Source organism: Siphateles boraxobius, unplaced genomic scaffold, assembly GCF_051911475.1.
Source record: "Siphateles boraxobius isolate OS27281-9 unplaced genomic scaffold, OSU_SipBor_1 44, whole genome shotgun sequence".
Lineage (NCBI taxonomy): Eukaryota > Metazoa > Chordata > Actinopteri > Cypriniformes > Leuciscidae > Siphateles > Siphateles boraxobius.
In genome coordinates, this window is record NW_027509075.1 from 215,001 (window position 1) to 228,210 (window position 13,210).

Genomic DNA, 13,210 nt, shown 5'->3' on the forward strand with positions numbered 1-13,210 from the left:
TTCAGAAGGAGTTTTTCAGTTTTTCAGAAGGAGTTCAGAAGGAGTTTTTCAGAACTAACCCACACTTGCAAAACTTTGATTAATGGTTGTCTTTGAGACTCTGTTATTGTTACTTGGCATTTCGTTAGCAGTTTTGGTAGATGTGGGCTTACACTTTTTGAAGTCTTCATAGCCCTGAGGCTGCGTTTCAGATGAGATGACTGTGGAGATTAGTTTCCTCTCGACGTGGCCACAATTTTTCCGCACGACTTAATGACACCGTCACTTATGTTCACATCGGCTATAGCGTTTTTTGCGTGTGCACATTCGTTATTTCAAAAGCAGGCGCGCGGCAAGCACGCTCAAAATGGAAGCACATTTCTCCAGGCCCGCCTATGCCGCGATGAGATGAGAACATCTCAACTTTTCAGAATGCCCCAAGCTCACCGCAGGTCATGTGACAAAAACCAACAATCAGCTTCGGCCTTTCCGTAACAACATCGAAAGCTCGGCCGAACAGCTGATCATAGCTGTACAGGGCGGGTTTTTATTTCTCATCTCCGCGAACCAGGAACCAGGAAGTACGACCATATTAGCCCGGTTCTGTCAACACTGCATTGGCTCCCTATTAAACATCTTATAGATTTTAAAATATTGCTGATTACTTACAAAGCACTAAATGGTTTAGTTCCCCAGTACTTGAGCGAGCTCTTAAAGGGTTAGTTCACCCAAAAATGTAAATGCTGTCAGTATTTACTCTCCCTCATGTTGTTCAACCCCGTAAGACTTTCGTTCATCTTCGGAACACAAATTAAGATATTTTTGATTAAATCTGAGAGCTGGATCACTCCTCCATAGGCTTCTAAGGGATTGAAACTTGCCGGCCCAGAAAAGTTATTACAGAAATGGTTAAAATAGTCCAAGTGACTACAGTGGCTCAATCTTAAGTTTATCAAGCAACGAGAATACTTTTTGAGCGCAAAAAACAAACAAAAATAACGACTTCATTCAAGTATTCATGTCCTTCTCTGTGGGCCTCGAGTCAGTTAGCGTAGTGTGATAGCGCAGCGCTTCTGTGTTGTACGTCACACGTAGGCTCACTATTGGCCGACGCTGGTCATGTGTGTGATGCGCGTGATGATTTCTTTAATAACTTTTCAATCACACATTTTTAATTATACACTGTCGGTTCGTTGGCCAGAGGAGGATTGAGACTGAGTCTCACACACACACACACACACACTCTGTGATGTCAGAGGATCCACTGCACTTCCTATGACGTGAAACACAACAGGCTGGACGACACTGATCACCACGGCAACCGTCAGACTGTGATTAGAAACGAGGAAGGAGAGAGAATGATGCGACTGTTTCTCACTGATGTTTTAGGGGTCAGAATCGAGGCTGCTTGAAGAGGCTATCTTTACATGGCCTACTTACACACACACACACACACACACACATCAAGATCTGATGAAGGACCTGCGCGTGTGTGAGTGTGTGTGTGTGTGTGAGAGAGTGTGAGAGAGTGTGTGAGTGTGTGTGTGTGTGTGAGAGAGTGTGTGAGTGTGTGTGTGTGTGTGTGTTAGAGTGTGTGAATGAGTGTGTGTGTGTGTGTTAGTGAAGGATCTGTGTGTGTGCTGGTGAAGGATCTGTGTGTGTGTGTGTGTGTGTGTGTGTGTGTGTGTGTGTGTGTGTGTGTGTGTGTGTGTGTGTGTGTGTGTGAGACGGTGAAGGATCTGTGTGTGTGTGTGTGTGTTGGTGAAGGATCTGTGTGTATGTGTGTGTGTTGGTGAAGGATCTGTGTGTGTGTGTGTGTCTGTGTGTGTGTGTAGGATCTGTGTGTGTGTGTGTGTGTGTGTGTGTGTTGGTGAAGGATCTGTGTGTGTGTGTGAGTTGGTGAAGGATCTGTGTGTGAGTGTGTATGTGTGTGTGTGTGTGTGTGAGAGAGTGTGTGAGTGTGTGTGTGTGTGTGTGTTAGAGTGTGTGAATGAGTGTGTGTGTGTGTGTTGGTGAAGGATCTGTGTGTGTGCTGGTGAAGGATCTGTGTGTGTGTGTGTGTGTGTGTGTGTGTGTGTGTGTGTGTGTGTGAGACGGTGAAGGATCTGTGTGTGTGTGTGTGTGTTGGTGAAGGATCTGTGTGTATGTGTGTGTGTTGGTGAAGGATCTGTGTGTGTGTGTGTGTCTGTGTGTGTGTGTAGGATCTGTGTGTGTGTGTGTGTGTGTGTTGGTGAAGGATCTGTGTGTGTGTGTGAGTTGGTGAAGGATCTGTGTGTGTGTGTGTGTGTGTGTGTGTGTGTGTGTGAGAGAGTGTGTGAATGAGTGTGTGTGTGTTGGTGAAGGATCTGTGTGTGTGCTGGTGAAGGATCTGTGTGTGTATGTGTGTGTGTGCGCGCTCGTGTGTGTGTGTGTGTGTGTGTGTGTGTGTGTGTGTTGGTGAAGGATCTGTGTGTGTGTGTGTGTGTGTGCGCGCTCGTGTGTGTGTGTGTGTGTGTGTGTGTGTGTGTGTGTTGGTGAAGGATCTGTGTGTGTGTGTGTGTGTGTGTGTGTGTGTGTGTTGGTGAAGGATCTGTGTGTGTGTGTGTGTAGGATCTGTGTGTGTGTGTGTGTGTGTGTGTGTGTGTGTGTGTTGGTGAAGGATCTGTGTGTGTGTGTGAGTTGGTGAAGGATCTGTGTGTGTGTGTTGGTGAAGGATCTGTGTGTGTGTGTGTGTGTTGGTGAAGGATCTGTGTGTGTGTGTGTGTTGGTGAAGGATCTGTGTGTGTGTGTGTTGGTGAAGGATCTGTGTGTGTGTGTGTGTGTGTGTGTGTGTTGGTGAAGGATCTGTGTGTGTGTTGGTGAAGGATCTGTGTGTGTGTATGTGTGTGTGTGTGTGTGTGTGTGTGTGTGTGTGTGTGTGTGTGAGAGACGGTGAAGGATCTGTGTGTGTGTGTGTTGGTGAAGGATCTGTGTGTGTGTGTGTTGAAGGATCTGTGTGTGTGTGTGTGTGTTGGTGAAGGATCTGTGTGTGTTGGTGAAGGATCTGTGTGTGTGTGTGTGTGTGCGTGTGTGTGTGTGCTGCTTCAGGCCAGCAGGTGGCGCCGATCACACACGATCATGACACTGCAGCAGAAGTGAACACACACACACACACACACACACACACACACAGATCCTTCACCAACACACACACACACACACAGATCCTTCACCATCACACACACACACATACACACACACACACACAGATCCTTCACCAACACACACACACACACACACACACAGATCCTTCACCATCACACACACAGATCCTTCACCAACACACACACACACACACACACACAGATCCTTCACCAACACACACACACACCATCACACACACAGATCCTTCACCAACACACACACACACACACACAGATCCTTCACCAACACACACACAGATCCTTCACCAACACACACACACAGAGATCCTTCACCAACTCACACACACACACACACACACACACACACACACACACACACACACACACAGATCCTTCACCAACACACACAGAGATCCTTCACCAACTCACACACACACACACACACACAGATCCTTCACACACACTCACACACACACACAGATCCTTCACCAACTCACACACACACACAGATCCTTCACCAACACACACACTCACACACACACAGATCCTTCACCAACACACACACTCACACACACACAGAGATCCTTCACCAACACACACACACACACACACACACACACACACACACAGATCCTTCACCAACACACACAGATCCTTCGCCAACACACACACTCACACACACACACAGATCCTTCACCAACACACACACTCACATACACACACAGATCCTTCACCAACACACACACACACACACACACACACACACACACACACACACAGATCCTTCACCAACACACACACACACACACACACACACACACACACACACACACACACACACACATCCTTCACCAACACACACACTCACATACACACACAGATCCTTCACCAACACACACACACACACACACACACACACACACACACACACACACACACACACACACACACACACACAGATCCTTCACCAACACACACACACACACACACACACACACACACACACATCCTTCACCAACACACATACACACACACACACAGATCCTTCAACACACACAGATCCTTCGCCAACACACACACACACACACACACTCAGATCCTTCGCCAACACACACACACACACACACACACACACACACACATCCTTCACCAACACACTCAGATCCTTCGCCAACACACACACACACACACACACACACACACACACACACAGAGATCCTTCACCAACACACACACACACACACACACACACACACTCAGATCCTTCGCCAACACACACACACACACACACACACACACACACACACACACACACACACACACACACACACACACACACACACACACACACAGATCCTTCACCAACACACACACACACACACACACACACACACACACACACACAGATCCTTTGTGTGTGTGTGTGTTCACTTCTGCTGCAGTGTCATGATCGCCCCACCTGCTGGCCTGAATCATCACACACACACACACAATCTCTGTGTTTCTGTGCGCTCAGATCGCTCTCCTCACGCCAGCTGGGAAAATATTCATTTGAGAAAAATACCTGGGCAAAATCATAAATCCATTGATCAAGAAGACCATGTTAATTGCAAAAAAACAACAAAAAACTTGAAATGCTAATCATAAACACAGAGAGACAGACGTTACATACTTGAACAAACCCTTGTTTCAACACCTGGGTGTGTATAATAAAACATAAAGACACACAACTATAACAGTGACAGACAAACATGACGGTAGGCAACCACACACACACACACACACACACACACACACACACACACACACACACACACACACACACACAGCTGTTGCTGCTGATACTGATGATTATGATGGTGAATGGTGATATTTATGGAAATGTATAGAAAGGATTTGCCCTTATTAACTGGTGATAATTGGCAACACGGTTTCGTAACAGCAGTGATAGTAAACACGAGGATGTGCCCGCGCCGTTGCCATTAGTAACTGGCCTCGCTTCACGAGCGCGGGCGCGCGCGCGCGCACACACACACACACACACACACGCCCTCCTTCTCCTCACCTGCGATGCTGACCCGTCTTATCCTTCTTTCCTCTCGGCCTCCTCTTCCGCGCTTGAATGGCCAACACTGGAGAACCGGAGAACCGACAGAACACACACACACACACACACACACACACACACACACACACACACACACACACACACACACACACACACATCAGTGACAGATGCACCGCTCACACACTACAGCTCTGTCTGTGTGTGTATGAGTGACATGAGTGCTGAGTGTAGTGTGCACTAGATGAGTGTAGTGTGCACTAGATAGGCATTGATGTTTCTCACCCTTTCTAGAGCTCATGATGATGTTCCTCAAGCCGGGATCTCTCTCCAGCGCGCTCACGCACCGACGGGGCCGCGCACGAGCCATCGCGCTCATGAGTATTAATGACGCATCATCGAGACGCCTCACTGATTTGATGAAAGGAAGACGTTGGTAAGTGGGCGTTAACTTAAACAAATATATTACTACTGCAAAGTATTGGACATAATGTTACCAAGCAACGTCAGGATAATCTAATTAACATTCACAACTAGCCTTCACCATCAGCCATTAGATTTACACAATTGAGTGGAAAATCAACTGCAATTTAGAGTGTAATCATTTCATGTGTAATACATATGTGTGTTATTTTATATAAAAAATGAAAATGTAACGTTATTGTTATTAAAATTATCGCTTGTATGTTGAAATGATCGTGTTCATGGTAATACTACTGTGTTTGAATATTAATAATGCTAGATATGTGCTTCTGGCGCTGTCACATCTTGATTGACAACGCTATAAGCCAATGACATACGTCGAGGGGCGGGGCTTTGTGGAGTGTTCGTTTCCGGGGTATGAGCGAGTCAGATGAAACACGTGTGTGAATGTTTTGCGGCAGTTTGTCTCGTATTCACACACACAGTAAGATCAGATCCAGTGCTCAGAATCTGCTGTTTCTGAAAAGATTTGATGTCTGTTCTTACAGATCTGTGCTGTTTTGTTCTCATTCTGTGTTAAAGAACATTTCTTACTGTCCGAAAAGAAGCATTAGAAGATCCAGCTTTACCGTCACTCACTCCTCGAAGATGTAAGTACACGTGTATTATCAAAGCTGAGTGAAATATATTTGCTATGATCATCAGTTAGTCATCAGAATGTAGACAGTTAGTCAGACCTGGTCCTGGAGAGAGAGAGAGACACACACACACACACACACACACACACACACACACACACACACACACACACACACACCTGAACACTTTTCCTGCCACATTATTTTAACCGTGATGTAAAAATCTGTAGGCCGTTTGTCATTTTAACAGATTACACTGAGAGTTCCAGTGTTTCCCATACATTGAGTTATCTGTGGCGCCCCGAAAATATATTTAAACTCTCATAAAAATATAAAAGGTCTTTAATGTTGTGTTTTGCGGCACTGCTGTCAAAGAAACTAAAGTTGAAAGTGCGATAAGGCTTTGTGTACTTATCAAAAGACTGTTTGCTGCGCAGAGAAGACACTCTCTCTCTCTCTCTCTCTCTCTCTCTCTCTCTCTCTCTCTCTCTCTCTCTCTATTCAGTTTCAGTTTATTGTCCCCTAAGGGAAACTTGTCTTGCAGCCAGGTAAACATACAGGTAACACAACAGGTACACACCACATACACATACAATTAAACAACACAAACTACTAATTAAAAACTTATACACTACTACTCATCTAGGTCAAAGAATTGTGCAAATTTAGCGACCTAATTGCACTTGGTATAAAGGAGTTCTTTGTCCTATTGGACTTAAAACAAGGGACTCTAAATCTCCGACCTGAGGGGAGGACCTCAAAAGAACAATGAAGGGGGTGATTTACACAGTCCAATATGGCATCTGCTTTCCTCATAACCTGCCTCTCATAAATATTTGTCAAGGAAACCTGTGGACAGCCTATTAACTTACCAGCCACCTTCACAATATGGCTGAGGTTATTTTTCTCCCTCGGGCTGATGCCCCCATACCAGGCAATAAAAGCAAAAGAAAGGACAGATTCAATAAAAGATTTATAAAATAAAGACATGATAACCTTATCAACATTAAAAGAGTTAAGCTTCCTTAGGAAGTACAATCGTTGTTGTCCCTTTTTGCAGATCATCTCTGTGTTTATGTCAAATTTGAGTTTACTGTCTATCACAGTACCCAGATATTTATACTGCTCTACCACCTCTATGCTGATTCCTTTTATATAGGTGGGTAGAGGAGAACCAAGTTGTTTTCTCCTAAAATCTATAAAATCTATTATTTCTCTCTCTCTCTCTCTCTCTCTCTGTGTGTGTGTGTGTGCGCATGCGGGAGTGAGTGGATGCGTGTGAGTGAGAGTTCTACGGTGAGAGTGAGTTCTCTTTCTTTTTCTCTCTTTTGTTGTTGTTTGTGGCCCAAATAACAATTTTTAAATGTATATTATTGTGTGTAACTAAGTTAGAGGGTAGCAGGTTTTGAGGTAAACCAAGGAGCGCAGTCTTCCAGCAAGTGCTGGTTGGCGATGGCGTCCTCTGAACGCCTCAGTTATGATCGGCTTTCACGCAGGCATGGCATTAAAATTGCACCTGCAATGAATGAATTGTTCAGTAGAAGAATGTAGTTTGGCGGTTGGGAATGTTGTCGGTCACGACAGCATAATGTCAGCGTCTCGTATGAATAGTGCGGTAGTGATTTTTTTAGATAACATTGAGAAAGTGAACAGCGTGGTGCAAAACGGAATTGTCATACAGGAGACGTTTACGCCAGTAATGCCTTTAGTTCAACCGGCAAAAAAGATAATTTTGTCCAATGTCCCCCCGTTTATAAAAGATGAGTTGCTGATCACAGAATTGTCTAGGCATGGAAAAATTGTGTCACAAATGAGAAAAGTTCCGTTGGGCTGTAAATCCCCTTTACTTAAACATGTAGTCTCATTTAGACGGCAAGTTTACATGGTACTAAAAAGTGAAATTGAGAGATATATCCATCTGCAGACCCGCAGCACCACCACTTTCAGAACCCCAGCGCCAGAACCCCAGCGCCAGAACCCCAGCGCCAGAACCCCAGCGCCTGTTGTAAACTTCTTCTTTCTTCAGTGTAGAAAAACTCAGAAGCGAAAACCAGGAGACTTATTTAAGCAGGATTCTTTATTTGCTGTAGTCTGCTCCGGACCCAAGTCAAGTGAAGTCTAACTAAGGCAGTATACATTGAGTTCATATATACATTTCAAGGGGGAGGGATTACATTGTGATGTAAATGAGCTGAGACAACGAGAACAGGAAAAGGCATAGACTTCTCGTACTGAGATGAGACAAATGGTCTCAGTAATAAAATAACAGGTGTTCAAACTTGCTCAGCATGACTCTTCCCCCGGTAAACAACGAGAACAGGAAAAGCCTAGCCTTCTCGTACTGAGATGGGACAGTCAGGAATATCCCGCTGAGAACCCCTACCGTTTGCAGAGATTTCCTGGTCTCATCATTTCTAAACTTTCTCAATATAAAATACTATTGTATTGGCAATCTAAATTAAACATTTAAATAAATTTGTAATCCTACATTTCCCCCTTTGAGAGTTCTAAATAACTCTCACAAAATACAAATTTAGACACTTAAAAGTTAAATTCTTGTAACTTGTGATCATTACAGGCTCATGCTTCTGTGTTGCTGTTTCTGCTGGTCTCATCATTTCTAAACTTTCTCAATATAAAATACTATTGTATTGGAAATCTAAATTAAACATTTAAATAAATTTGTAATCCTACATTTCCCCCTTTGAGAGTTCTAAATAACTCTCACAAAATACAAATTTAGACACTTAAAAGTTAAATTCTTGTAACTTGTGATCATTACAGGCTCATGCTTCTGTGTTGCTGTTTCTGCAATTGCATGCTGACACAGAAACAAACATGCAAATTTAGGGTCCGTTAAGTTCTTAAGGGTAATAGTCTTTTCTGTTTGGGACTGTCATTTCTTTGTGAGGGGCGTGAGTCATTTGTTGAATGAAACACTTGATACTGTGGACGCATAGATAGTACGCTATTAGAAGAAATAACAGCAGAATTGCTATTTCCTTTATCCACAGCCAGGGTTTCCCAATCAAGTTTCCGAACCATGAAAAATTTACTTCAGTCATCTGGTGTAATTTTGCTGAAAGATCAAGAATGTCTTGTTGGATTTTGTTCAAGTTCTCTGTTGGATCCATTAAAACCCGGTGCAGCACTCAGGTCCGATGATGGTGCAGGCTCCTTCCGTTGCTAGAATGTAATCTAAGGCCACTCTGTTCTGTAAGATCATTATCTTGTGCGAAGCGAGAGTGTCTGTGATGTTACTGGTACGACAATCTTGATCATGTTGATGGATGACTGAAGGTTTCGTATGTGAGTCTCTGCGTTGTGTATTTTTTTCTTTTTCTTTTCTTTATCCTTTTGTGATAGTTGGCTCGGAAGAGGGTCAAGTTGTTTCTTGAGGTTTCCTTGTGGCTTCATACGCAGATGACGAGGTCAGTGCGTATGGGTCTCGGGAAGTCATCAGTGGTATCTGCACAGAGTAAGAAAGAAAACAAAAGACAGGAGAGCAGTATTTGTTCAAACACTAGGGTTGTAAACTTCCAAGTCTGCTAAGCAGTAGAGCAGTATTTGTTCAAACACTAGGGTTGTAAACTTTTTCTGGGTCTGCTATTGTCGTTCCATCTCTCCCTATTTCTTAATTCCTTTGACACCTAAAGAACAGTGAGGTAAGGATGGACTAGGATAGGGCCTATGAGGGAAGTCTTCACCCCAGGGTTAACCCCCGAAGCTTATTGCATTCGGTTCTTCCCGGGGCTCCTCACTGGTTCTGTGTCCTAACCTATCCCTGTTGGTGCAGGAACAACCTTACAGTGTGACACATGAGTCTAGGTTTTCCTTCCCTGACACAATACTGCAGCTGCTGTAATCAACATCACTTGATGTGGCCCATGTCACTTTGGTTCTAATGGAGGAAACGTCTTTGTACAGATCAATTATTGATTCAGGAGGCATCATTTTCTTCTGTGCTGCACTACCTGAACACACTTGTACAGTTGCATAGAAACAAGCCTGTTTAGCTGCCATATCAGCAAGAGCATTACCTTTAGCTTCTGTAGTATTAGTTGTGAGATGTGCTTTCACTTTGATCACTGCTAATTTCTTTGGAAGTTTCAAGGAAAACATTAGATCTTTCACTAATTCAGCATGCTTAATGGGGGATCCAGCAGAAGTTAGAAACTGTCTGGTTTGCCAAATGACACCAAAATCATGAATTACCCCAAAAGCATATCTGGAATCTGTGTAGATATTAGCAACTGATCCTGAAGCTAGCTTGCATGCTCTTGTTAGGGCTACTAGTTCTGCAGCTTGAGCTGAAAAATGATCTGGAAGGCGTCCTGAAGCTAACACTTCCGTGGTGGACGTTACTGCATAACCTGCTCGTCTGTTACCTTTTTCTTTTACTTCACTCATAGGTGTATATGTAAGCGTAACACAATCGTGAGTAATTTCTCCTTCTAACAAAACTTCAGTCATAGCAGACATCATACATGAGGACGGATTTGTGACAGGTGCACGCTGTAAGACAATATTTGGCATTATTGTGGACACTTCATGAGGGCTTTTTTTTACGTTTACAGTCTGACCTAACACTATTAATGATGAAAGGCCTGTGCTGTAAAATAACATTTAAGGCTGTGAGTCTACTTTAACCAGTGTCCCCCAAAGGAAAAAACTGAGATAGTCACTTTCCTTTTGTTCTATTAAACAAAAAAAGAAGTATTTTATCTCTGTTGCAAGTTAGTGGGGAAATAAAGCACTCACAGCCCAAATGGTTAACACGTCAACCAGCTGCCCCAGTTTAATGACGAGGGGACGGGCTGCTTCAGAGTAGCAAGCAGACTGAGTAGGAGCTGAGTAACATTGTTAACTTGTTTAAAGTTCTTTTTGTTTTTCCTACACTCTTTTCCCCAATGCCCATGTTTACCACAATAATAACAACTACTGCCCTCTCTCTTAGGACATTTGCGTTTCTGTTGATTCTCTGTGTTGACCTTAAAGGATGCTGCTGCAATTTTTACTCTTGCCTTGACATCAGAGTCTCTTTCCCAAGTAGCTAACCTCTCCAAGTTGTTTTGTATGGTTCTAGTGGACCATGTTAAGTCTAAGAAAGGCAATGCTTTTCTATGTTCTGACAACAGACCATCAAACCATGTGCGAACTAGGGGACCAGTATCTTCTAGCACCTTCTCTGAAGTGTCAGCTATACCACTGTATGCTGCTGCTGACTGGCAAAATCTTTGAGTGTACTCACTAACAGTTTCACCCTTCTTCTGTAAAGAACTAGTGATCTTCGACCAGTCAATTTTAGGTCCAACAATGTTCTTCAACGCTTTCAGAACTCCCTCTCTCAATTCATCTTTTCTGGCATGTTGTAGTTCAGAAGTAACAGCAGACTCAAAACTGTTGAATTCAGATTCAGTTAGAATTTGTGACATCAGCTGTGTGACTTCTGCCAACGACATGTCGTAAAGACGCATTTGACTGATCAATGCCCTTCTAAATTCAGAAACATCAGTGCGTACTGAAGGTAAGCTTTGGGATAGTCTTTCTATGTCTCTAGGTCCGAGTACTTTGGCAACAGTTTGGTTTTGGACAACAGAAGAGTTGGTAGGAACACTTTCAGTTCCCTCAATTCCCTGAGATCTTCTTGCAACACAAACCTTTACTGAATCTACAGGCTTATCAGTTACTGATGGGATGTCTACATCTGTTTCAAAGAATGCTTTTAAGTCAGGATAAGTTTCATCTGACTGTTGGTCTTCTGAGTCACATTTGGTTGAGGCCTTGTTATGGCCCACCTTAGTGTGCATTTGTTTGTTCTGTTCTTTTAATTTAGCTATACACCTAGATTGTTCTTGTGCAATGGATAAGCTAAATTCCCTATGGCAACAGATTATGCCTTTCATGTTTTTCTTTCTGATACATGCACCTAACACCTTCTTGCATTCTTCAATAGACCAAATCTTATCTGGATGAATCTCATATTTCTGTGTTAGTTCTTGTCTTACTTTTTCAGTGACTATTAGATCCATCTGTTCTCCTAACAGTGTTTTAAATTCGCTATCTGACCACAAAGGATTAGCAAGACCACCTTTTTTAGTTGTGGAGATTAGTCTAGCACTTTTCTTAATCATTTTGTGGATTTCTTTGTTACCACACAAACAAACACTAAACTTCTCTGATTACAGAGGGTACGCTTGTTAACACAAATCAACTATTGTTAAACTTCCTTGTTACCAACACATCACATTTAACTTCCCTGCCAGAAACAGAGGATGAAACACAAAATATTAGCACGTTACGCTAATCTTCCCTGAAAGAAACGGAAAGGATCTTTCACCTTCCTAACTTTTTAGAGGATAAAACAAAATTACTAGCATGTATTGCTAACTCGTCCCTGCCTGAAACAGAGGATCAAACTTTCCTCTCTAAAAGAAAAAACTTTTAAAAGGGTAACCAAAATAAATCGCCTGTAAGACTACCTCTTCTCTGCTTGCACAGAGGCTAACAATATTTTAACTTGAATGCTAAAATCTTCCCTGTCTGCACAGAGGATACCAACAACTTCCCTGACTATTCAGAGGATCAAACTCTCTTCTCTAAAATAAATTTTTTAGAGGGTAACACCACAAGGTAACAAACAACAAAACAAATAATTAGCAAAATAATACTAATCTTCCCTGCCTGACACAGAGGATATCTTTTTAACATGTGATGTTAAAAACGTCCCTGCCTGAACAGAGGATATATTTTCATCTTTAAAAGACAACTTTTAAAGGATAACTTTAGGTAATCAAACACTACAGCTGTCTGATAACTCTTTCTCTGACGGCACAGAGGATAATTTTTACTGGTTTTTCAACGGTTCTTTGAATGGAGTGAAACTCACCAAATTATTGTTGTATGGAAAAAATTCCGTCTGGAAACTCAGTCAGAGATCTTTGTTGAGCTTGGTTCTGGAACTCAGTTAGCTTTGTTGAGAT

General features: G+C 42.9%; 2 protein-coding genes and 1 long non-coding RNA gene across 13 annotated transcripts in view; 1 reads left to right on the plus strand and 2 right to left on the minus strand.

Annotated features, from left to right (window-relative positions):
• Positions 1-5,572, minus strand: part of srpk2 (SRSF protein kinase 2) — a 48,528-nt gene extending 42,956 nt beyond the window's left edge. For all 5 annotated transcript variants that reach the window (XR_013193771.1, XR_013193772.1, XM_077200171.1 and 2 more), the window contains exons 1-2: positions 5,452-5,572; positions 5,167-5,233 (exon numbers count right to left, since the gene is read on the minus strand). Coding sequence is in view for 3 of the 5 variants with exons in the window: in XM_077200171.1 (XP_077056286.1) it covers positions 5,167-5,233; positions 5,452-5,545 (161 nt within the window). In the remaining 2 variants the exon portion in view is untranslated. The remainder of the gene's footprint in view (positions 1-5,166; positions 5,234-5,451) is intronic.
• LOC143708963 (uncharacterized) overlaps positions 1-13,210 on the minus strand; it is a 295,722-nt gene that overhangs the window by 42,956 nt on the left and 239,556 nt on the right. The window lies entirely within an intron of this gene.
• The window catches only part of pus7 (pseudouridine synthase 7), a 38,660-nt gene continuing 31,422 nt past the window's right edge, over positions 5,973-13,210 (plus strand). For 2 of the 7 annotated variants that reach the window (XM_077200178.1, XM_077200179.1), the window contains exon 1: positions 8,158-8,232. Coding sequence is in view for 4 of the 7 variants with exons in the window: in XM_077200174.1 (XP_077056289.1) it covers positions 6,037-6,239 (203 nt within the window). In the remaining 3 variants the exon portion in view is untranslated. Of the gene's footprint in view, positions 6,240-8,157; positions 8,255-13,210 lie in introns of those variants that run through there. The other 5 variants (XM_077200175.1, XM_077200177.1, XM_077200174.1 and 2 more) reach the window with 5 other exon arrangements.